This window comes from Nerophis lumbriciformis, linkage group LG02, assembly GCF_033978685.3.
Source record: "Nerophis lumbriciformis linkage group LG02, RoL_Nlum_v2.1, whole genome shotgun sequence".
Taxonomy (NCBI): Eukaryota; Metazoa; Chordata; class Actinopteri; order Syngnathiformes; family Syngnathidae; genus Nerophis; species Nerophis lumbriciformis.
The window spans coordinates 34,571,454-34,596,009 of NC_084549.2; the positions used below are offsets into that span (position 1 = coordinate 34,571,454).

The window sequence follows — 24,556 nt, forward strand, 5'->3', positions numbered from 1 at the left end:
TTATTTTGTCGACCACTCATACTAGGGCCTTCATCTGGGTCAGAATTTTGTCCAGGACCCCGTTCGGCATTTGCATTTTCCCTTTTCAAAAACTTCTCCATCACTGTCACTTGCTCGCCTCCTCTTGCTGCGATCCCAAACTGTCACTGTCACGTGTCGCGCAGCGCTAACTCGATTGTCTTTATAGGTATTTATCGCTCTCTGCTGCCACCTACTGAAATAGATGAGTATTACATTATCTGCCGCACTTTATTATAGCACAGACACCCGACAATGGTTAATTAGGAGATATTAAATAATTTCCCACGGCACACCTGACGATCTCTCACTGGTTGAAAATCACTGACCTAAATGATAAACTCTCGGCCATTTTTCATTTAATACATTTAGGTCATACAAAGAAAAACAGTTGGGAATACATAAAATACATTACAATAATTTAATTAAACAAGTGATTTAGTTAATAATAAATAATTTACTTTCTTCATTCAATTTTGGCCTTCTTTTCGTATGAATATATTGTGTTTGATAATATATTAATGTATACACTGTCTCCAATGTGACACTGGATGACACATATTGCTGTAAACTAGTGAGAGAAGTTATTTCAATCGACTGGCCCCAAGTGTACATGTTTATGTATATCAGTAGCTGTAATGATTTTATCGTGAATGTAGAATCAATACTTACATTTAGCTTGGCCATACGGTAGTTCAACACTGTTTCCCAGAGTAGGAGTTAATGTTCCATAAGTGGCTTTTATACATGCCATTAGTCCTGAGTGACCATTTATTATTAGTCACTTGAGACTATGCCATACAGAGCAGGCAGCAAGAAGGAGGGGAAAAGTTATTGATGACTGTGAGGTAGAATGCTTAATTTGCTCCATCTTAGAGCAAATTATAAATTATATTGAAAGTAGCTGAATTAGCATAAATCTCATTAGACGCAATGAGAAGGGTCCATAAATCCTTACATTAATTAGTCATTTTAGCCACTCTTTTATCGGAAAATAGGGTGTATTAATAAAACGAGAGGGTAGTGTAATTGTGAAGCTTAATTGGTTGTTGTGCGAAGCAGTTTGGTGCGCAAATAACAGCCTTGATAGAGTTCTGCTCCTCCTCAATTGTTGATGTACCTGCAAGCACGGAGTGATGATAAGCCCAGATAGTGTTTATGGGCACACTCACTGGCTGAGTACTGTAATTACTTCTCCATCCATATCCAGCAGAAAAAAGGCTCGAGCAAGAAGCGATGTGTTTTATATTACACTGTGTGTCATGGGTACACTGTATCTAACATCCTCCATGGTTTGTAATGTGTGGAAGAGGGTAACACCTCAAACATCAAGATGTGAGATCCCAGTATGTGGCGCACTCTGGAATTTCCGTTCACAATCATTATGAGAGACAAGAAGACATATATTATTTTTTTAATGCTTTTCCAACTCTAAAATAAACGTAAATAAAAGTCAGCCTACACTGGAGTCAATGGAGGGTCCTCTAGTTCAGTGTTTTTCAACCACTGTTTCGTGGCACACTAGTGTGCCGTGAGATAGTCTGGTGTGCCGTGGGAGATTACGTAGTTTCACCTATTTGGGTTAAAAATATTTTTTGCAAACCAGTAATTATAATACGCTAATGTGCCGTTGTTGAGTGTCTGTGTTGTCTGGAGCTCGGCAGAGTAACCGTGTAATACTCTTCCATATCAGTAGGTGGCAGCAGGTAGCTAATGTCGGGAACATGGTTTGTCATGATCAGTGTTGGGACTAACGCGTTACAAAGTAATGCGTTACTGTAACGCCGTTAGTTTCGGCGGTAACTAGTAATCTAACGCGTTGTTTTTTTTTATTCAGTAATTTAGTTACCGTTACTACATGATGCGTTACTGCGTTATTTTACGTTACTTTTGATGTAGTATCGGCTAGAAACAGAAGCGCTGCGGTGTCGTACGTTCTTCTGAATCTTCCTCTGTCACAAGCCGGAGAGAAGAAAAGAGGCGCGGTCTATGTGTGTGTGTGTGTGTGGGTGTGGGGAGGGGATGACGCACACACGCGGTTTGATATATGAAACAAAAAAAAAAGTTGTTGGCACGTTCAGTCCACACACAGCGTGGTCATGGCGAGCGGAGTAACGGAGGAGCTTGAACGCCCCCGCCATTTAATCGGTGTGTTTATAAGTGCAGACTCGGTTGTGCAAAACGAGGGTTTTAAACACATGCTGAACGTGCTTGAACCACGTTACGACATCCCGTCGCGCACCCACTTCAGCAATAAGATTGTGCCAGATCTTTATGAGCAGGAGAAGAAAAAAGTTGTGGATGAACTATCCCGAGCATCATCTGTTGCGCTCATGACAGACGGGTGGACGTCCAGCGGAACTATAAGCGCTCACTTCATCACAGCAGACTGGGAGATGAGAAGACACGCCCCCTCTACGAGAGTCACCTTGCGCAGGTACTGACACAAGCAGTGGAGGAATGGAAGATAAAGATATCCCAGTCACACGTGATAATGCCAAAAATCAAATAATTACAGAGAATGAGGCAGGACTGGGACCACAGATAGGTGCTTTGCACATGTAGTGAATTTGGCATCACAGAAGGGAATCTCAGTCAATAGGATGGAGCGCCTCTTTGGAAGGATCAGGAAGGTTTCTTACTTCCACCCAAGCACAACAGCTGCTCATGTGCTTAAGACAAAGCAAGAAATGCTAAAGCTGCCTGCTCATACATGATGTCCCAACAAGGTGGAACTCCACTTATGATATGTTGGAGCAGCAGGCAGCTATATACTCTGCATTGACCCACAACACCCTGAAGACAAATGTCACCCTGTCTGATGATGATGTGAGAGTGGCAGGTGAGGTCCTCCAAAAGTGTTCCATCTCTACTGAGCACTGAAACTTCACCATCTGTGTCAATGATCCTGCCACTGAAAACAAGTATTCTACAATCCATGGCTCCAAGTGTGGAAGACAGCAGCATCACTCCAGATGTCAGGCTTTATGTTTCAAGGAAGATGATGTGCCTTCTTATGTTGCACTTTAACTTGTTTTTTATTAATGGTCATTGGTCCAAGTTTAAAGAAAGGAGGAATGCCTTTTTATGTTGCACTGTTTTTCATTAATTATGTTAAAAGGAAAATAAAAATGTATGTCAAGTTGATCAACAGATTGTATTATTCTCCAGTGCAATAACAGTACTGAAATGAAGGCAAAAAGGGCATTAATGGGAGCTTTAAAAAAAAAAGAAGAAAAAAAGAAGTAACTAAATAGTTACTTTTCACAGTAACGCATTACTTTTTGGTGTAAGTAACTGAGTTAGTAACTGAGTTACTTTTGAAATAAAGTAACTAGTAACTGTAACTAGTTACTGGTTTTCAGTAACTAACCCAACACTGGTCATGATCACAATTTGGGGGAGGCACCGTGTAGGTAAAAAGGTATCTAACACTTAAACCAAAAATAAACAAAAGGCAAGTGCCGCTAAGAAAAGGCATTGAAACTTAGGGATGGCTATGTAGAACAAAACTAAAACTGAACTGGCTACAAAGTAAACAAAAACAGAATGCTGGACGACAGCAAAGACTTACAGCGCGTGGAGCAGACGGCGTCCGCAAAGTACGTCCGTACATGACATGACAATCAACAAGGTCCCCACAAAGAAGGATAGCGTCCGCACAAGTTAAATAGTCTTGATTGCGAAAAATAAGCAGGTGCGGGGAATAGCGTTCAAGGAAGTCATTAAACTGCTACAGGAAAATACCAACAAAAGAGGAAAAGCCACCAAAATAGGAGCACAAGACAATAACTAAAACACTACACACAGGAAAATACCAAACGGCGTGATGTGACAGGTCGTGACAGTACACCTACTTTGAGACAAGGGTTATATTGATGCATGGTTTGTTATGGTTTGAATTCATATCCAACAATTGCAACTTTTTATTGTCAATATCGGTTCGTGAGTTTAATTTTTTTATGTTTTCTGCTGGTGGTGTGCCTCAGAATTTTTTCAATGAAAAAATTGTTCCTTGGTTTAGAAAAGGTTGAAAAACACGGCTCTCGTTCGCCCATAAAACCCAATAAATGACCATCCAAAAAGCGCCAACAATGCTCCATTTACATTTTGTGACTTGAATATTAACCAAGTATCTGAGATAGGCTCCAGCACCCCCCGCGACCCAGAAAGGGACAAGCGGTAGAAAATGGATGGATGGGACGGCGTGGCGAAGTTGGTAGAGTGGCCGTGCCAGCAATCGGAGGGCTGCTGGTTACTGGGGTCCAATCCCCACCTTCCACCATCCTAGTCACGTTTGTTGTGTCCTTGGGCAAGACACTTCACCCTTGCTCCTGATGGCTGCTGGTTAGCGCCTTGCATGGCAGCTCCCGCCATCAGTGTGTGAATGTGTGTGTGAATGGGTGAATGTGGAAATACTGTCAAAGCGCTTTGAGTACCTTGAAGGTAGAAAAGCGCTATACAAGTATAACCCATTTATCATTTATTTATTATCATTATTTATAATGATATTGTTATTATGAGCGCTAATACAGACACACTATTTTAAGTGCGGCGTGATCAGAGAGCACGAACTAGCTTGGGATGCTATTTTTGCATCATCAGGTGGTGATCTGCTTTCCTGCCTGCATCTAGGAGAAAGTTTATTCGGGATCATTAATAATGCCTATCACCTTGATAAAAGGATGAGGACATAATCCGACAAGTTGGTCAATTTTGGCATTTAATTTAGACCCGCAAATTGTGAGAAATACTCCAAAAGACCTTTGCTTCGAGGGGATTATGAGTCATTCTTCATCTAATATATCATTATCCTAACAGTCTGCATCCTTGTGACAGCAGACATTGTACATTAAGTGATGTTTTATAATGTTACTTGGCCCTCATGTAGTCTGCATTGAGTAGTATTCAATGATTTTGTCAAAGAAAAAAAGCAAACGTGATGCGTTTGTGAAATTAATGTGCTGCCGTTTGCTTTAAATGAGCAAAATTCGTAAACATTACATAGTATGAATGTGCCTGTTACTACATTACATATATACATACAGTGTGTATATACAACTTTAATGGATGTTTTAAGCGCCTTATAGGCAGAATAGAGCAACTCCAATGGGCTCCATTGTAAGTAAACTTTCGATCGCATGTATTTACTATTTAGAATGCAAAAAAAAGAGAAACAAAGGTGTTCTTTGCCATTTTAATGTTTAAACTAGTGCCTTTATTTTAGAAATAACCCAGTTTGGTACATTTTACACAGCTTGACAACAGGTTAAAGATAATGTTGTGTCCACTACATGAGTGGCTGCCGTGATTAGCAAGATGGTTCATCCACTGCTGACTGATACTGACAGCTAACACTAAGATTTATAAAGCACAACTGTAAATAACAAAAGCATCACACTTTTACAAAGACATGATTTTAATTTTCAGTAAATTATGACAGCCTTTGCTTATACAGCAGATGCCAATGTGACATTCTCACAAGAAAGTTAAACCCCAAATCAATCATATGCCAACCACATTTTCAGTCAGGCTTCCTTTTATTGTCATTCAAATTTGAACTTTAAAGTACAGATAAGAACAAAATTGTGTTGCATTAGCTCGTTGTAGTGCAGGATAAAAGAGCAATAAGATGCAGATATAAATAAATAGATTACTGTACGGATAAATATATTGCACTTATTGCATATGCATCCACGTTTATGGATGTACGTTATATTGTCTTTATATTCCACCGAGTTAATCCGTTTTTGGGGGAAATTGAGGGGATTATTATGATGCATTTAAGAGTCTACCTACTCAGTGGTCTAGTGGTTAGAGTGTCCGCCCTGAGATCGGTAGGTTGTGAGTTTGAACCCCGGCCGAGTCATACCAAAGACTATAAAAATGGGACCCATTGCCTCCCTGCTTGGCACTCAGGATCAAGGGTTGGAATTGGGGGTTAAGTCACCAAAAAAATGATTCCCGGGCGCGGCACCGCTGCAGCCTACTGCTCCCCTCACCTCCCAGGTGGTGAACAAGGGGATGGGTCAAATGCAGAGGACAAATTTCACCACACCTAGTGTGTGTGACAATCATTGGTACTTTAACTTAACTTTAATCTCATGGCCTGAGGGAAGAAGCTGTTACGGAACCTGGAGGTTCTGCTATGGAGGCTGTAGAACCTCTTTCTAGAGTCCAGCAGTGAAAATAGTCCTTGGTGGGGGTGGGAGGAGTCTCTACTGATTTTCTGAGCCCTGGTCAGGCTGCAGCTTTTTACGATTTCCGGGATAGGAGGAAGCGGAGTCCTGATCATCTTTTCCGCCGTATTACTTCATTGAAATGGTTTCACAATATTATATAATGTTTTGTCCTTCAACATTTCACCCGCTTTTTTTTTTTTAGAAATATATTGTAATTAAAATGAATAACATCTATTAAAAAAATAAGTAAAGAGAAAAAATAAGTTAAGAGAAAAAAATATATATAAATAAAAAGAAAACTACAATATGGTACAAAAACAGCAACTCTGATCTCCGTCTTATGCATTCATATAAAGAACATTATATTCATCCCATATCATAATCATTGTTTCATAATGTAAGAAGAGATGGCGTGCTTACCTATATGTACGTACATAGTATGTATCCTGTTAATATACTTCATATTGCTAAGTATTTGGTGAATATGTGGCCCTAGTGTGTGAATGTGAGTGTGAATGTTGTCAGTCTATCTGTGTTGGCCCTGCGATGAGGTGGCGACTTGTCCAGGGTGTACCCCGCCTTCCGCCCGATTGTAGCTGTGAAAGGCTCCAGCGCCCCCCGCGACCCCGAAGGGAATAAGCGGTAGAAAATGGATGGATGGATGTATTGTATATATGATCAAAGGGGAACTACAATTCTTGGGGGAATTTTGCCTATCATGCACAATCCTTATGTAAGACAAGAACACTCGTGTTTCTTTTTTTTTGCATTCTAAATATTAAATACATGCGATAAAAAGTTTGCTTACAATGGAGCCCAGGGGAGTCGCTCTATTCCGCCTATAAAGCGCTTAAAAAACATCCAACATACACACTGTAAGTATACCTGTATATGTAATGTAATAACAGGCACATTCATAATATGTAATATTTAATTATGTTGCTCATTTTAAGCATACGGCAGCACACTCATTTCAAAAACACATCACAATGTTCGCTTTTTTTAACAACATCACTGATTATTACTCACTGCAGTCTTCATGAGACCCAACAGACATACTAAAACATCACTGACTGTACAATGTCTGCTGTCATTAGAATGCCGACAGTTATGATGTTGATATATTCCCGTTTAGATGAAGAATGACTCATAATCCTTGCGAAGAAAAAGAGCGGTGGAACCAAGTGCAGACCAAGCGTCTTTTTGGGTCTTTCTCGCTATATCCGAGGCTAAATGAAATGCCAAAGTTGACCAACTCGTCTGATTATGTCCTTATCTTTCTACTATCAAGGTGAGAGGCATTATTTATCATCTTAAATAAACCTTCACGAGCATACCAGCCGATGATGTCAACATAGCCACACAAGCTAGTTAGCTCTGTCTGGTCAAAGCAGTGCTATAAATAGTTTGTTTGGGTTAACACTTATAATAACAATATCACTAATACTTGGTTAATAGTCAGGTCACAAATTGTAAATGACATATTGTTGTCAGTTTTTGAATGTTTATTTAGAGGGATTTATAGGTAGAATAGATGACCTCCAATTTGCTCCATTGTAAGCAGACTTTAATTTAAGGGTTTACGAGTTTATTAAAAAAAACTCATCAGTCGTCTTGTTTCTCATAATGATTGTGAACAATAGGCACATTTCCAAAAAATGTGCAGTTCCCCTTTAAGAATCAGATTATCTGAGTAATAGGGGCAGAAAAATATTTGCTTTTGCTTCTTCCTGCTCCTTTTCAGACACACTTTATGTTTCTTTGATTCCATTTAATATTTTTCAATATTACTATTGTCTTTTGCTGCTGAAGATACTGCATTAGAGATGATTGTATTGTTTAAACTGTGTAGATGGTTTATTTTGTTCGAAATTGGTGAACTGAACTGAACTGATATAATATTGACCTACTGTACATTCTTTTAGAACAGTGGTTCTTAACCTGGGTTCGATCGAACCTTAGGGGTTTGGTGAGTCGAGCTCAGGGGTTCGGCGGAGGTCAAAACACACCCGACTCATCGTGTAAATAAAAATGTCTCCCTATCGGCGTATTACGGATACGGAAACAGCAGAAGTCAGACTGATTTGCAGGTGTGTAATTTGTTGTGAGTTTATGCACTGTGTTGGTTTTGTTGTTTGAACATGGTGATGTTCATGCACGGTTCATTTTGTGCACCAGTAAAAAAACATGGTAACACTTTAGTATGGGGAACATATTCACCATTAATTAGTTGCTTATTAACATGCAAATTAGTAACATATTGGCTCTTAACTAGTCATTATTAAGTACTTATTAATGCCTTATTCGGCATGGCCTTATTATAACCCTAACCCTCTAACTCTAACCCTAACCAAATAACTTTAAATTAAGTCTTTATTACTTAGAATATGTTCCCCTAGTGGCCAAAACACTCTAAATTAAGTCTTTGTTACTTAGAATATGTTCCCCATACTAAAGTGTTACCAAAAACATATAACTATGTCTTGAATTTGATGGGGGAAAAAAAAAAAACATTTTATTTTTCACTAAAGAAGGGTTTGGTGAATGCACATATGAAACTGGTGGGGTTCGGTACCTCCAACAAGGTTAAGAACCACTGTTTTAGAAACTGTTATATTTTTGATTAATTGTATTCTAAACAACCTTCTGGATATAACTTATTATATGTGTCAATGTTATCTATAATACTCAATGTGAATTTCCATTTGGTGAATGAGTATCTTTTGGATGGAAATGAAACAAAACTGGACAAACTCAGTGGGACATTTTGTACGGCATTGAAATATTGAAGATACAGATTAAAATTAAATGTGTTTTTACAAGCTGAGGAAATGTTATCTATTATGTCCAAAAAAAGAGTCCAAAAGAATGAGCAAGAAAATCACTTTTTATTCATAAAAGGTTAACAGCTATAAAAATAAATACATCAATAAAGGTGTAAACTTTGGTTATTGACAAATAACCAATACATTTTGGCTACTTGTTGTGTATTACAGGCCAACAATATTAATTCAATGAAACCAATTAAAAATCAAAATTTGCCCAGGGTAGGATTCATTTTGGGCTTTACTCTAAAATTGTATAAAGTGAGATGTGCTGTCTCATTTTAAGGACTGGCAGTTCATTCCCTAAAACATCTTTGTCTGGCAGGTTCATCTGTGGCCAAGCTACAGGCGCACGACCCTGAGGAGGAACCCCTCATGTATGGGGTTTCTGGAGAGGAGGCCATGCGGTATTTTTCTGTGAACAAAGACACTGGTGTTGTGTGGCTTCAAAAGCAGCTTGATCGTGAGGTAAGATCACCTTTTGAGCATACTAACAACTGTGTGTGTGTACCACAATGTTGCAACTTTGGAAAGTTGCTTCGATTCAACCTGCAAGTTTTCTCTTGATGGAAAATGACTCCCAGATGTTAAGACAATGTGGGGAAAAAACATATGTCTCAGTCTTTATTTACATTTTAACAAAATCTTGAAGTCAAAATGATGAAATATTATGAACAATTTGGGGCTTATATATTGTATATATTTGTATTCTCCAAAAAGTCTTACAGTGTTCTAAAAAACAAGAGCAGCAACACTTGATTTTAATCAAATTTAAACAAATGTTAACACTTGATTTTTGCTTTTCTGTATTACTTGCAAAGTATGTGATGTCTATTGTATATGTTTTCATCAGACCAAGTCAGAGATGCAAGTTGAATTCTACGTGAGTGACATTCAAGAGGTAAAGGACACATTTAGACCTCCTTCCATTTTCCTCTCTCTTAGTACATCTATTGTGACTTTTTAATTATGTAAGCTAACTAGAAAGCTATCCTGTATTATATAATTATTTTTTGATACATAATGGTCTATTCCTCCTCTATATATTTATTAGGTCCATATTGAAAGTATGTCATTCCTAAGACCAGATACTGCACTATACTCAATATTTACAGTAAACTGAAGGCATCTTTTTTCTCTCATCTCCATCCTACACGGTATCTGACTTCTGTAGCACAATAAAAAAGTGTTCACATATGTGTTTAAAATTGGGTGACAGAGATGACAGAATCATAATCGAGTGTAAAGAATCAATGTTGAAAGTGTTAAGCATAGTTCACAAGAAAAAAAACGACAACAATACACCACTTTCTTAACCACAGACAAAGTCATTGAGCTTAAGATTAATATTATCTTTATTTTTAAAGTACAAAAAACAATTTGAGTGACTGTACAATTGCATATATTCAATTGTATTGATTAAAAGGATGGATAATCTATTCAAATATCTACATGAAAACAAACCAGCAATGTACTTGAATGTAAGTAACCTTTGCGCTGCTATGCCCTGAGTCAACACTTAAAATAAGTTGAACATTTTTAGTTTGCTCATTGGTAAAAAGTATTTTCCTCTTAACCATGTTTGAGCACAGTAATTTCCAGACTATATTTCACTACTTTAGTCCCACACTTTGCACCATGCGGTTGATTCAATGCTGTGGCTAATTTATGGATTGTTTCTACCGTATTTTTCGGACTATAAGTCGCAGTTTTTTTCATAGTTTGGCCGGGCTCCTGTGCGATTTATATGTTTTTTTCCTTCTTTATTATGCATTTTCGGCAGGTGCGACTTATACTCCGAAAAAATACGGTAGTTCACCAGCTTCACATGACGCCTTGTCACGGATGACCAATGAAATTGTTCACATTAAATCAGACATACTCACAGAACAATTCAGTCAGCCATTTCAGCGCATTATGTACTCACTCTCTTAATGGCCAAGACTTTGGATGTATATCATTAAGATTTTGTCGATACCGTTACCAATATCAATATTCCTTATTGATACCAGTATTCCTCGGTACTCTTGTTGGTACTATATGACATTTGTGTAAATAAAGATGTGAAAAAAATCATTTTTATTAGCACCACCAACATCATGATACAACCTAACAGCAGGTAAGTATTTTATCAACACCTGATTTTGTTGTTATGTCATCATCTTGTAAAGACCACACAGATCCATCACTGTGTTTCTATTCATTACAAAATACATGCACTATATCCATTAATTCATTTTCTACTGCTTGTCGCTATGATTATATCTAAAATATTAGTAGTAAAATGATAGTTCAAACCCCGGCCGAGTCATACCAAAGACTATAAAAATGGGGACCCATTACCTCTCTGCTTGACACTCAGCATCAAGGGTTGGAATTGGGGGTTAAATCACCAAAAATTATTCCCGGGCGTGGCCACCGCTGCTGCTCACTTCTCCCCTCACCTCCCAGGGTGTGATCAAGAGTGATGGGTCAAATGCAGAGAATAATTTTGCCACACCTAGTGTGTGTGTGACAATCATTGGTACTTTTTAACTTAATAAATAAATGGGTACAATAATAATAATGTATGGTACTCATATTCATTTGTAGACCTTTAACATGATATAGTTTATCAAGTATATAATATAAATCAATACAATCAAATAGCATGCTAGGCGGGTGTGCGCTTTGTAACAATAGGAGCAGTTATTCCCGTCTGTATTGCACACAGACTTATTTGATTGACGGACCGGAAGCCAGTATTGACAGCTATTGAAGTATACATCTGTGTCGTGTGTGAGGTATGTAAAAACAAAAAAAACAAACAATGATTATTTAATATGTTCACTTTTTTGAGTGGATTAATATTGGCCTGTGGATTACTGGATCACTCAAAGGACGGTCAGCTGGATCAAATGTAATACTGATAGCAGTAGCTTTAGTCCAGAATCATAACGGTGTTCCTGGATTGACCCAATTAGGAACCGATACCAAAAATTACCGGTACACGGTATATATCCCTTGCCAAGACAAAACAAAACGCACACGACACAGCCCCAAAGCCAAAGGCGATCGACTCAGCCATCGAAAAAGGACAAAGAAGTTGCACGGAACGGAAAACCACCACTGCCAACAGGCCCCAAAAGGACGGAACGCTGTGCGCCGAAAAGATGGCATATGCCCAGAAGCGACCAGCCTCGAAACAAAAGTGAAAAAAAAACAAAAGTGAAAAAAAACCCAAAGCAGAGAAAATGCAGAATGACGCACCCCGACACAGAAAAACACGAACCTCACACGAAGACAGCGCTCAATTACTTTTCCGGTAGGAAACTGAAAGACATTTTTACAGACATTCTCTTTTGATAAATTTGCAAATGAAGACAAAGGCCTGTGTAAATACAATACAAGTACATGCGGCTTATAGATGGTCAATGTAAGAGGTGTTCCGGCGCAAAAAAACATAAATGCCATTCCGCCAATTTTGAGCTGTGAGTGCCACTAAAGAGATTACACCATTCTCTACAAGGAGGTACAAACAAATGTTCCGCAAAAGCCACTTATCTTTCGCATTTGACTGTTGAATATTCCGTTTTACCTTAGAAACCAACAAGCAACCTGCTCGCTTTGCAGCACAAACAGACAAATCCATAAAGACCATTCAGTGCATCAAAATGTTTGCTGGCATTGTGTCTGTTTTGCTGTGATTGTAACGAAATTAAAGCATCAACAATGAGTAACTTTAATGAAATCAGTAATGTGTAGTGCCCTGATAAATCTTAGCGTTGGATGAGGAAGATAGGCCGACACAGTGTGGTCGGAAAAATCCTGTCTATGGACTTTGTGCATAATGTACAGGATACGTGTGTAGCCATTACCCTCTAATGACAAACTGAATTGTATGTTTACAATGCTGTTGTTGTCTTGTGATGCAACTGTCAATGTAATGATGTCATGATGCAGCGGTCAATGTAAACCCCGAACCCCCCTGTCCAGGGATCACCCAAAAAAGGTGTTTGTTTGGATGAAATTAATTCAGTGATGGAATATGCATTCCTCTGAAAAAATGTCTCTGTTTTCACAATTTTTTAGGACCAAGCTGGCACCAATTAGGATTAGTCTGTTTTTCGAAAGAAAAAAATGTCCGGAGTTATCTGTTTTTGCTGCCAATTTACTACAAATATATCAAAATTCCCTATTTGTAATAAAGGTGCATTTTTCAAATTAAGTCCATCATTTTGGTTGTTAGAAACAATTCAATTGCAATCCTGATCAGCAGGATTTATGTTTCATGAAAAGCTCCACAAAAAACATTGATTTACTCACAACAAGGAAAACGGGGATGTATATTTATGCGTTAACTCTTCATATACAAAATAAAATGGGTACAAAAATTGTGTTGTTGCGGGTTATACGTAGGTGTGTTCTATAATCCGAAAATTACATTATGTGTTGCTCATTAAGTGCAAAATTAAAGTAAGGCATACTTTCAAACTATATTATTACATTTTATATTATATTCAAATGAATAATTTTAACATATTTTGCCAAGTTTTTTGATTTAGGGTCGTTTACTGTGATAGGAAATGGAATAGGAAATGCTTTACCTGGTTATTTCCTCCCCCAGGTAGTGAAAGACACCGTCAACATTCAGATTGGTGACGTGAACGACAACGCACCAATCTTCCATGGGCAGCCCTACACCGTCCACATCCCAGAGGTAAGGGAATTACTTACTGCATCTCCAGAATGGTGATGCTTAAATCTTAGGTTGGGGATACACCTTTGTTGAACAGGCCCGCCCTTTCCGTTGCAGAAGATTTAAACAAAATGACAAATCCTCGCATAAAAACTGTAATTAGAATCAGCATGGGAACGGAGGACATGTCACTAAAGAACAGTGGAAGTGAAAAATACATTATAAGACATTTTTTAGTGATTTTACTGCTTGTGTGAACTTAACATGATTTTGAGAGTTTTCTTCCAGATGTTTAGAGAGATTCTACCGCTTACTTATAGGAAGGACAGCTATTCACTTGTGAAAGACCTCAATCTCTTTTCTTCTCACACTTTCTTGTGCTCTGCTGTCCTCTCGCTGGATCTGGTACCTCACTTCTTTCCATCCATCCCTCTTCTCTTTGCCCTCTCGCTCTATAATCCATGATACGAAGTAATTGCCAGAGTGGAGTGGAGGACTTCAAATGGGGGCTAAATCCACAAACACACACACCTATTTTGTGTTGTGTTTATATTGAATCATCACCGTTTTCGGAGTCTTCACTAAATCTTCAAAGCCACTTGGTTTTTCTCTCTCCAATCCATAAAGCCAAGCAAATCAAGGATGAGAAAGTAGGAACTACTTAGAGGAGGCCACCAGTTAAAAATGTTCTTTCCTCGCTTCCAAGTTAGACATATATTACAAATCCTAACATATTTGTCCATGCATCTTGTCTATTAGCGAACACCGAGTTCATTCTTGTGTGTTACACTAACAATAGATAGATAGATAGATAGATAGTACTTTACAGAGGGCAGTCACATTGAATTGTCCACTTATAGAAAGGATTTAAAGGCCTACTGAAATGCGATTTTCTTACTTAAACGGGGATAGCAGGTCCATTCTATGTGTCATACTTGATCATTTCGCGATATTGCCAAATTTTTGCTGAAAGGATTTAGTAGAGAACATCGACTATAAACTTCGCAACCTTTGGTCGCTGATAAAAAAGCCTTGCCTGTACTGGAAGTAGCAGACGATATGCGCGTGACGTCACCGGTTGTGGAGCTCCTCACATCTGCACATTGTTTACAATCATGGCCACCAGCAGCGAGAGCGATTCGGACCGAGAAAGCGACGATTTCCCCATTAATTTGAGCGAGGATGAAAGATTCGTGGATGAGGAAAGTGAGAGTGAAGGACTAGAGGGCAGTGGGAGCGATTCAGATAGGGAAGATGCTGTGAGAGGCGGGTGGGACCTGATATTCAGCTGGGAATGACTAAAACAGTAAATCAACACAAGACATATATATATACTCCATTAGCCACAACACAACCAGTCTTATATTTAATATGCCACACATAGCGGCATGCACGTACGGGCAAGCGATTAAATTTTTGGAAGCCGTAGCTGCATGCGTACTCACAGTATCGCGTCTGCGTATCCAACTCAAAGTCCTCCTGGTAAGAGTCTCTGTTGTCCCAGTTCTCCACAGGCATATGGTAAAGCTTGACTGTCATCTTTCGGGAATGTAAACAATAAAACACCGGCTGTGTTATCCGGCACAACAGTCAGGGGGTGCATTCTACGGCGGGGGTGCGTTATCCAGCACAACACCTGCCGCAATACACCGCTTCCCACCTACAGCTTTCTTCTTTGCTGTCTCCATTGTTCATTGAACAAATTGCAAAAGATTCACCAACACAGATGTCCAGAATACTGTGGAATTTTGCGATGAAAACAGACGACTTAATAGCTGGCCACCATGCTGTCCCAAAATGTCCTCTACAATCCGTGACGTCACGCGCAGACGTCATCATACCGAGACGTTTTCAGCAGGATATTTCGCGCAAAATTTAAAATTTCACTTTAGTAAGCTAACCCGGCCGTATTGGCATGTGTTGCAATGTTAAGATTTCATCATTGATATATAAACTATCAGACTGCGTGGTCGGTAGTAGTGGGTTTCAGTAGGCCTTTAATCATGTCACCTTCTGTGTACACTTTTCTCCAACGTATGTTTTTGCCCACCTTTTTTATGACCTTTTTACAAAGTGTCTATGGCATGTGAGGAAACAGGCTGTGAAATCACTCCATAATGATGTGGTTTATTCTGATAACTGAATACAATTAGCAATAATAAAGGCAAAGCAAAGTAAGTTTTTTTAAAGTGCCAAATTCGTGCGCAAGGCAATTCGAAGTGCTTTACAGAAAATGTAAAGGTACAATTAAAAATTTGATATTCATAAAAATAATCATAAGTCAAGTTAAAAACACAATAAAATCAACATAAACATTTTTAATTCAAATTAAAATCAAATAGTATAGATAAAATACTTTCAGTTGTCATATGCACAAAAACATAAAATATACCATATGTAGTAATGTGGCCAGAAATGGTACTGCAATCACGGTCAAAACTCTGTAGTCCCCTCCCACTCTTCATGACTGAGGTTGCCAGGTACGCAGCCAAATCTGGATTCTACCCCAAGGAACTTCAGATGGCAATCGACGAGTCCTACGATGTAGGTTTCTCTTGTTTATGCTTCTTGCAAGATGGTTTACTAAGTAATTATGCCACATTTTTCTAATGTCAATTAGCCAAATGTATTTGTAAAGTTACGCAGCAATATTTTAGTCGGGAGTTGGGACAGATTGTTGGCATTACCCTGCTAAAATGTCTAGTTTGACCGCACGGACCACCATCCAAATATATTTTATTTAATAATGTATAATATATTATATATCGCAAAGGCCTACTTTGATGGCAATACAATTACAGCCACATTTCGTTCAGCATAACTCCATGTTGCATCCAACTTGACGCACTGCATTCTCTTCCATCTTTCAGTGCAGAGTTCGATTCTGTGAGCCAACCCACGTTACGCAAAAACCCCGTTACGCATAAATCATATTGCCTACTACCATGTCAATATACAAATTAGAAAATCATTACATATAATGCATTATATTGTGCCAAGAAAATACCAACTTATATGTGCCTGATGCAGATACAGTACCAGAACCCGCAATTAGCCGTGCTAATGTTAGAACCAATTTCCTCAGCGTATCAGCATATTGCGAACAAAATATGCACTGACACTACCCAGATCCACATAGGTTTTATTTGTCAAAAATATATTTTGCCCTGTCAGTTGGATTACACATCGACATACAGGCTAACTGGCATATATTTCTCCCGTTAGCCTGTATGTCGATGTGTCATTGCACGAACATACTAGCTTTGTTAGACAAGATAATAGACTGTATTGGACAATATAGTTTACATACGAAATGTTCATTTCCATTTATTACAAGTAATAAGAAAACGTACATGCCTTACTTACCTATCAAGGAGGAAATTAGCAAGTATGGCGTCAGATTAAAAAAATCTTCTCCGCCTTCAATCGCCTCCATCTTTCAAAGGCACCTCCGATACAAATGCTTGTTTTGTTCCTGGTTTTGTCATGAATAAGTTGAGAATCGTAATGACGCCTTTTAGATTTACTAAGGTCTGACATTAGTAACTTTACCAGTGACAGTAGCCAGATGAAGATGATGGATGTGACACTCACAAACTTTCTAATCGGTCAAACGTTCCTAAAACATGCTTATTTTTTTTGCTTTTCACAACAGAGTGCATTCATTTCACCAACACTTTGTGATTTATGGTAAATGGTAAATGGGTCATACTTGTATAGCGCTTTTCTACCTTTCTGAGGAACTCAAAGCGCTTTGACACTATTTTCCACATTCACCCATTCGCACACACACATTCACACGTTAACACACTGATGGCGGGAGCTGCCATGCACGGCGCTAACCAGTCCCATCAGGAGCAAGGGTGAAGTGTCTTGCTCAAGGACACAACGGACATGACTAGGATGGAAGAAGGTGGGGATTGAACTAGTAACCCTCATATTGCTGGCACGGCCATTCTCCCAACTTCGCCACGCCGTCCCCTTGGAAGTAATAAGATATGGTCAGTGGAATTTAACCTGCAGAAACAGAACTGAATGAAACATTCTCGTCCAAAGTAGAACAACAGGGAGCAGGCAACATGCTTGCATTTTTAGAACTGTTGAAATTAACATGTTATTACATATTAATCCACCATGTTTATTAATATGTTTAAAATGTTTCATTTGCTGAGCAGAATGAATGTCTCTTGCAACATACTTCAGGGCAGTTTTTCAAAGTAGTGTTACATTCTCACATGTGCAATGGGAAGTTGATATGGTAATGACAGGCTGCAGAACCAAATGTATCAATATGGAATATAGTAAACAGCACGCTGGCCCTCGCAATGGGAAATTTGAGTGAAATACAATTTTGACCGACATAAATTATTGTGCACTTTCTGTGGGAAAGATTAGACTCTGTGGGAAAGAACGCTTACAATAGCACATTCATAACAGAAGAAGTAACAGGTTCACATTCATGTGGATACATGTTTGTGTTGAAAAACAGACCTGATTTTTTGTCAACATGAAAATGATGTTAAAGGTGTTTATTGAACAAGCTAAGTGCATATATTTTCATTCTTTTCTGAGTCTCTTTGGTCATGCAGAATTAAACGCCATTATTATATTATCGATTAGAAATTGATCGTACTTTTTTTTTCCTTTTTTATCTGTCCTGTCCAGCCAGTCAATCAAATCATATTGTTGATGGAGATGCCCATATCTGCTGTACAGATCTACTTTACAAAAGAAAAGTGTGGAATATTTATTTTGTTGCCGTATTTGTATTAGACTTTTTTAAATGTTTAGATATATTTGGTGTTTGGCGCAGCCAGATCGCAGCAGGAGAGCATTGAAAGAAGAAGATATAAGACGGGCACAAGAGGGGTGCATGCCAGAGAAAGACAACAACAACAACAGAACTCCATAAGCAAATACAATATATACAAATTAAAATTGTAAACATAAAAAAACAATTAGTAATAAAACTGTATTCACAATGAACATTATTGCACTACAATGGAACAATGATAACACCAATAAAAATAACAATACTGATAATGAAAAACAACATTTAGCTCTATTATCTACATAACAATCGCTTCCAATGCAACAATACATAAATGTAATGAATACTTGAATAACACAAAAAGGCGATATGTGGGGAAATAAAGAGGAGTGGAATATTTTGACCTTTTACTTTGCTGTGGTAAAAATAAATGTACAGTATGTGTGTGTGTGTGTATATGTATCTACAATATGTATGTGCTTAGTATGTGCGTGTGTATTTATCAGAGGTGTGGATTCGAGTCACATGACTTGGACTCGAGTCAGACTCGAGTCATGAATTTGATGACTTTAGACCCGACTTGACAAAATATAAAGAGATTTGCAACTCGACTTAGACCTTAACATCAGTGACTTGTGACTTGACTTGGACTTGAGCCTTTGACTTGACAAGACTTGCTACTTTCCCCAAAACCCAAAGATTAAATAGTTATTCAGGAGCGCTCCGTATCTTTCATTGTGTATGTGTGTGCCTATCTGTCAGCGTGTGTGCTGCCTGTCAGTACAACATCCAATCAAATTACATCCACGTTGTTTTCATTCCACAGCATTCATCCAATCAAATTGCAGGACAACCAGCGAAGAAGAGCTGTCAAACAACGAGCCAGTGAGAAACAATTATGCCAGAGATAGTTTTGTTCGGGTATTAAAACTATGAGTTGGTCAACAAAAAACGAATTGCAGTATGCAAAACATGCGGTTCGAAGATTACAGACGGAAACGCAACAACGTTCAACATTTGAAGTTGCACAAAGAACGGTAAGTTTTGAATGTAAGCTAACGTTTATTGGCTAAGTAACGTAACTTTTATTTGCTGTGTAGTTAAATCAGTGAGGCTGTAAACTCACTGCTAACGCTATAACCATAGACATCTTATAAGTAGACGCAGCATCGAGCGCTACTGCCTACTGGCGCTGACGAGACACGGGGCCGCCATCTTGGAGTGGTGATCCGCTCCACTCGGTGCAATTCATTTGGCAGGAGCAATGAACTGTCATCGCATTTAATTCATTTTACCTCACTGAATACCACTGATTTTCACACGCTTTTTTGTCATACGTGTAGCTATGATAAAGGACACATGTTTTATTATTCATAGTTTGCTTAACAGTAATAGAATATTCTTATATGCTATAAATGACCAGACGTCCGAGATCAAAACTGGGAATATAATCCCAGAGAAGGGGGAAAAAAACGGTCATCTATTTTTAAATTGAAGAAACAATATGATTAGGTTATATATACATGCGTATATCCTACATAAACAATGTATGAATACATTAGATATCTATATATCTTATAGACTGTATCTCTGTTTCTGCAGCAGCAGAGAGTTTAATCTGACTTGACACTTTGTATTGATATTTTCTATTACATTCTTCCCTTAAATGATCATGTTTACAGTGATTGTTTTATATGTATTTTTTATGTATGTCGCTTTGGATAAAAGCGTCTGCCAAATACTTAAACATAAACATATATAAACACCTGAAAGTCTTTATATCAGCTAAAACCACCAATCTGTTTCACTGGATTCAGAATAAAACCAAATTCTGTTTTACCCAACAATGTTAGTATTTGAATATTGTTACTTGAAGACTTATTCCTGGTTACAATTATACTGTTAAGAAAGTATTGTCTTATACTTTGCCTAAAATGAGAATGCATCATAATCAGTGGCGGCTGGTGAATTTTGTTTTAGGTGGGGCAGAAAGTGTGTAAACCAAACCCCTGTAGGAGAATCATCCTCCCCCAGAAGATTTCTTTGTGATTTTCACATACAAATATTGAAGATCTTTGCTCCTTCTCAACTCAGTGGTAATATTATTTTCACAAAATACAACCAATAGTACGTTAATGTTAAATCTTACTTGTGAAAAGTAATCCCCCGATTCCTATTTTCAACAGTCCGCTCATTTGAGCAGGAAAACGCTGAACACCAGCCCGCCATCTTTGTTTTCTACCTGTCAACTGTCAGTTTAGACTGCTTGCCGGCTCCTCATCACCACTTCAAGATGGCGGCCGAATTTCTCGCGTCACAGCAGCCAATGATACGTCTACTTATAAGATGTCGATGGTTATAATGTCATTGCAAACACGACAATCTGTTGCGTCCACTGCAGTTCGCTACCTTACTCATACTTTTTGTTAAGTGATTTTTTTTAAGCAGGGTTGCAAGAGGTACCAACACATAACGTTACGTTAGTCAATGTATCACACACAGTAACGTAACGTTAGACAGCGGTCAGCAGCACCGCGTATTTTAGCAGCCTACAAAAAGACAAACAAAGTCAAATGAAGGTCAGTTAAATTGTATACTATATTAAGAATATGTGTACATATTGCATAGGGCCCTGACATCTAAAAATTATTCTGTTCATTGTTATGTTCATGTATTTGTTATGTTTTTCATGTGTACGCACATATAAACACACTTACAGTATGAGATGAGATCAATGAGATAAGGTAAGAACAGGATAGAAACTGCTGTGGAACTAGTTACAATGCAATATGCCATGGAAATACAATGTTAACACTTTTGTGCAAATAAGTACAGTTGCACTTGTTTTTTTTAAATGTGTTTATTCTGTAGAGGAAAGAGTTAAATGTTTAAAATGACTGGTTAATAGTGCTAATATGAAGTGCAATGTCAGCACTATTTTTTTTCCTGCAATTTCAAATGCACCTGTTTTAATAAATAAATACAGCGTTTTAAAAGCATACACAATCTGTGTAAATATATTAGTCTGTGGTTAAAAGGACTTGAAAAGGACTCGAAAATAAAAATGCAGGACTTGGGACTTGACTTGAGACTTTCCAGTCTTGACTTTGGACTTGACTCGGGACTTGAGGGCAAAGACTTGAGACTTACTTATGACTTGCAAAACAATGACTTGCAAAACAATGAGCGTATGTACGTGTGTATTTATGACTGTATGTACACTATATTGCCAAAAGTATTTGGCCACCCATCCAAATAATGAGAATCAGGTGCCCTAATAAAATCAAGCACTTAGGCATGGAGACTGTTTCTACAAACACTTGTGAAAGAATGGGCCCTCTCAGGGATTTCCAGCGTGGAACTGTCATAAGATGCCACCTGTGCGAAAAATCGAGTCGTGTAATGTCCTCGCTCCTAAATATTCCAAAGTCAACTTTATTATAAGAAAAGTGAAGAGTTTGGGAACAACAGCAAGTCAGCCAACAAGTGGTGGGCCACGTAAACTGACAGAGAGGGGTCAGCGAATGCTTAAGCGCATAGTGCAAATACTTTCTGCACAGTCAATTGCTACAGAGCTCCAAACTTCATGTGACCTTCCAATTAGCCCACGTACAGGACGCAGAGTGCTTCATGGAATGGGTTTCCATGGCCAAGCAGCTGCATCTAAGCCATACATCACTGCAGTGGTGTAAAGCACGTCGCCACTGGACTCTCGAGCAGTGCATACGCCTTCTCTGGACTGATGAGTCACGCTTTTCCATCTGGCAATCTGATGGACGAGTCTGGGTTGGGAGGTTGCCAGGAGAACGCTACATTTCGAACTGCATTGTGCCGAGTGTGAAATTTGGTGGAGGAGGAATTATAGTGTGGGGTTGTTTTTCAGGAGTTGGGCTTGGCCCCTTAGTTCCAGTGAAAGGAACTTTGAATGCTCCAGGATACCAAAACATTTTGGACAATTCCATGGAATGGCACTTCAAGTTCATATGTTAGTAAAGGCACATATGAGCAAAGGCCAAATACTTTTGGCAATATAGTGTATGTGTACGTACATTTGTAGATTGTATTTAAATGTGAATAATATAAATGAATTTATAGCAACCCTGTGATTAATCTGATTAAAATATTGACTGTTTGACAGCGTTTTTGGGTTTGTTTTTTTCAATGGCTTAGTGATTTTGATGAATTATGAGGAGGAATACCTGCTGTGACGCAGGAAGTTAAAAGTTACTTCTTTTTTTTTGCTGGAGATCATACCACTAGTTATAAGATGAAAACATCCATATACAGTAGTTCTAAGAGTTCTTCATGTGTTTGAATCCTGAGAAAAAGTTGAATAAACCTCTGATCAGTGTGTTAAACTGTTTAACTGTCATTTTGTAAAACAAATAGCAAATCATTTTACCTTGAACATATCTGTTCTTATTAACAAGAATGAGTCACAGACCAATGTTACCGTTATATTTTATTTTGTACCTGCATATATTCAACCAACAATTTGTCATAACTATTTAGGTCGGAAATACACTGGTGGTGTAACCCCGAATTTCCATTGAATGCGGAACGACCGCGGACCGGCTTCACAAACTTTTACGAGATCTTGCAAATCTGCGCATAATAACGTGATATGTCGGTGACATTCCACATGCGGTGGAAATTAACACATTAACTTGAATAAAAACGGAAAGTGTATGCCGGACTGCGACCGTTCCGCATTCAGATGGTGCATGCTTTTGTTATCGCCTTGAGAAGGGAGATGTTTGAGTATACAGATACAAGGACACAACTTCGATCTGCTCACGTCTGTAATGACTGCCAGGAATAAATCAAATACCAAACATGTACAAGTACACAGTATTGCAACACATATTCATTAAATGCACTCCAGTATTAATATACAAATATACATTCAACAACAATCGAGTAGGTTTTCCTGTTCTTTGCACTAATAGACTTTACCTTAGTGTAACAGTATTGGAAGATGTCTCAACAAGTAAATACAGAAGTTCACCCTATACAGTAGGCCTATACTGCTTTAGTAACAAAAGTCACTTATCCTTCCTTAATATTAAATAGACTACACTGAACTTGTCCCAGAAACTGTAGTAAATACACATATTAGCAGAAATATACACAGATTAATCATTAACAATGCACCATACCTTTTTATATATTCAACACTATTGATGCAGTTAGCATCAGCTTCGACATCGGCAGTGCAATTAGCTTTAGCATTAGCTTGATCGTGTATAAAGCCTCATCGACTGAAAAGACACATATCATAAAAATATACCCTTTCAAACATGTTTAAACATTATAAAGATACACTCAGGGGTAAAATTATTTACGTAAAGACACTTGTACCTGAGAAGGGAGATGTTTTAGTATACAGATACAAGGACACAACTTCAATCAATCAATCAATCAAGTTTATTCACAATACCATATTAGAAATTACAACAGTAGTGAATATCCATTTAAGGATGGTGGTAAGTGAAAGGGTCCCCCAGATAAGCTAGAAGACGCTTTTGGCAGGGGTCCCAGAGGTCAGTATATGCATGAAATGCTGACATGGTGGCCAGCACAAAAACGCGATATGACAAACACAAAATAGGAGCACAAAGCAAGCATACACATACATACATACATTCAACCAAGCACAATCCAACAGTAGTCTACCCCGAAGCCACATTTGACAATGCTAATCCTCTAAAGGAGCACTAGTCATTCACATGAGTCATTAGCATCAAGCTGGTTACAGATCTTTGGTCCCCTGCATACAACACTTCGAGCAGTACAAGTCAGTAGACGATGTTTACCTGATATCATGTCAAAGTTACGAGTGTTGTGGGCATGCCGGGGACGGTAGATAGGAATCAAGCTACAGAGCCTGAGACTCAGCCTGTGGAGGACTTGATAGGTTTGACAAGCATTGTGATAAACATTGAACTCTGTCAGTCTTAGGAGATGATAATTATGGAATAGATGTCGAGTGGGGGCATTAAACTTGGACCATGACAGGGCCCGTATGATTTTCTTTTGCATTGATTCTAATTTGTGAAGGTAGCTAGGGAAGGTGTTACAC

At 38.4% G+C, this 24,556-nt stretch overlaps 1 protein-coding gene across 1 annotated transcript in view; it reads left to right on the plus strand.

Moving 5' to 3' along the window:
* Window positions 1–24,556, plus strand: part of cdh23 (cadherin-related 23) — a 626,035-nt gene that overhangs the window by 159,208 nt on the left and 442,271 nt on the right. The window contains exons 5-7 of the mRNA XM_061961466.1: window positions 9,351–9,493; window positions 9,879–9,926; window positions 13,632–13,724. Coding sequence (XP_061817450.1) covers window positions 9,351–9,493; window positions 9,879–9,926; window positions 13,632–13,724 — 284 coding nt within the window. The remainder of the gene's footprint in view (window positions 1–9,350; window positions 9,494–9,878; window positions 9,927–13,631; window positions 13,725–24,556) is intronic.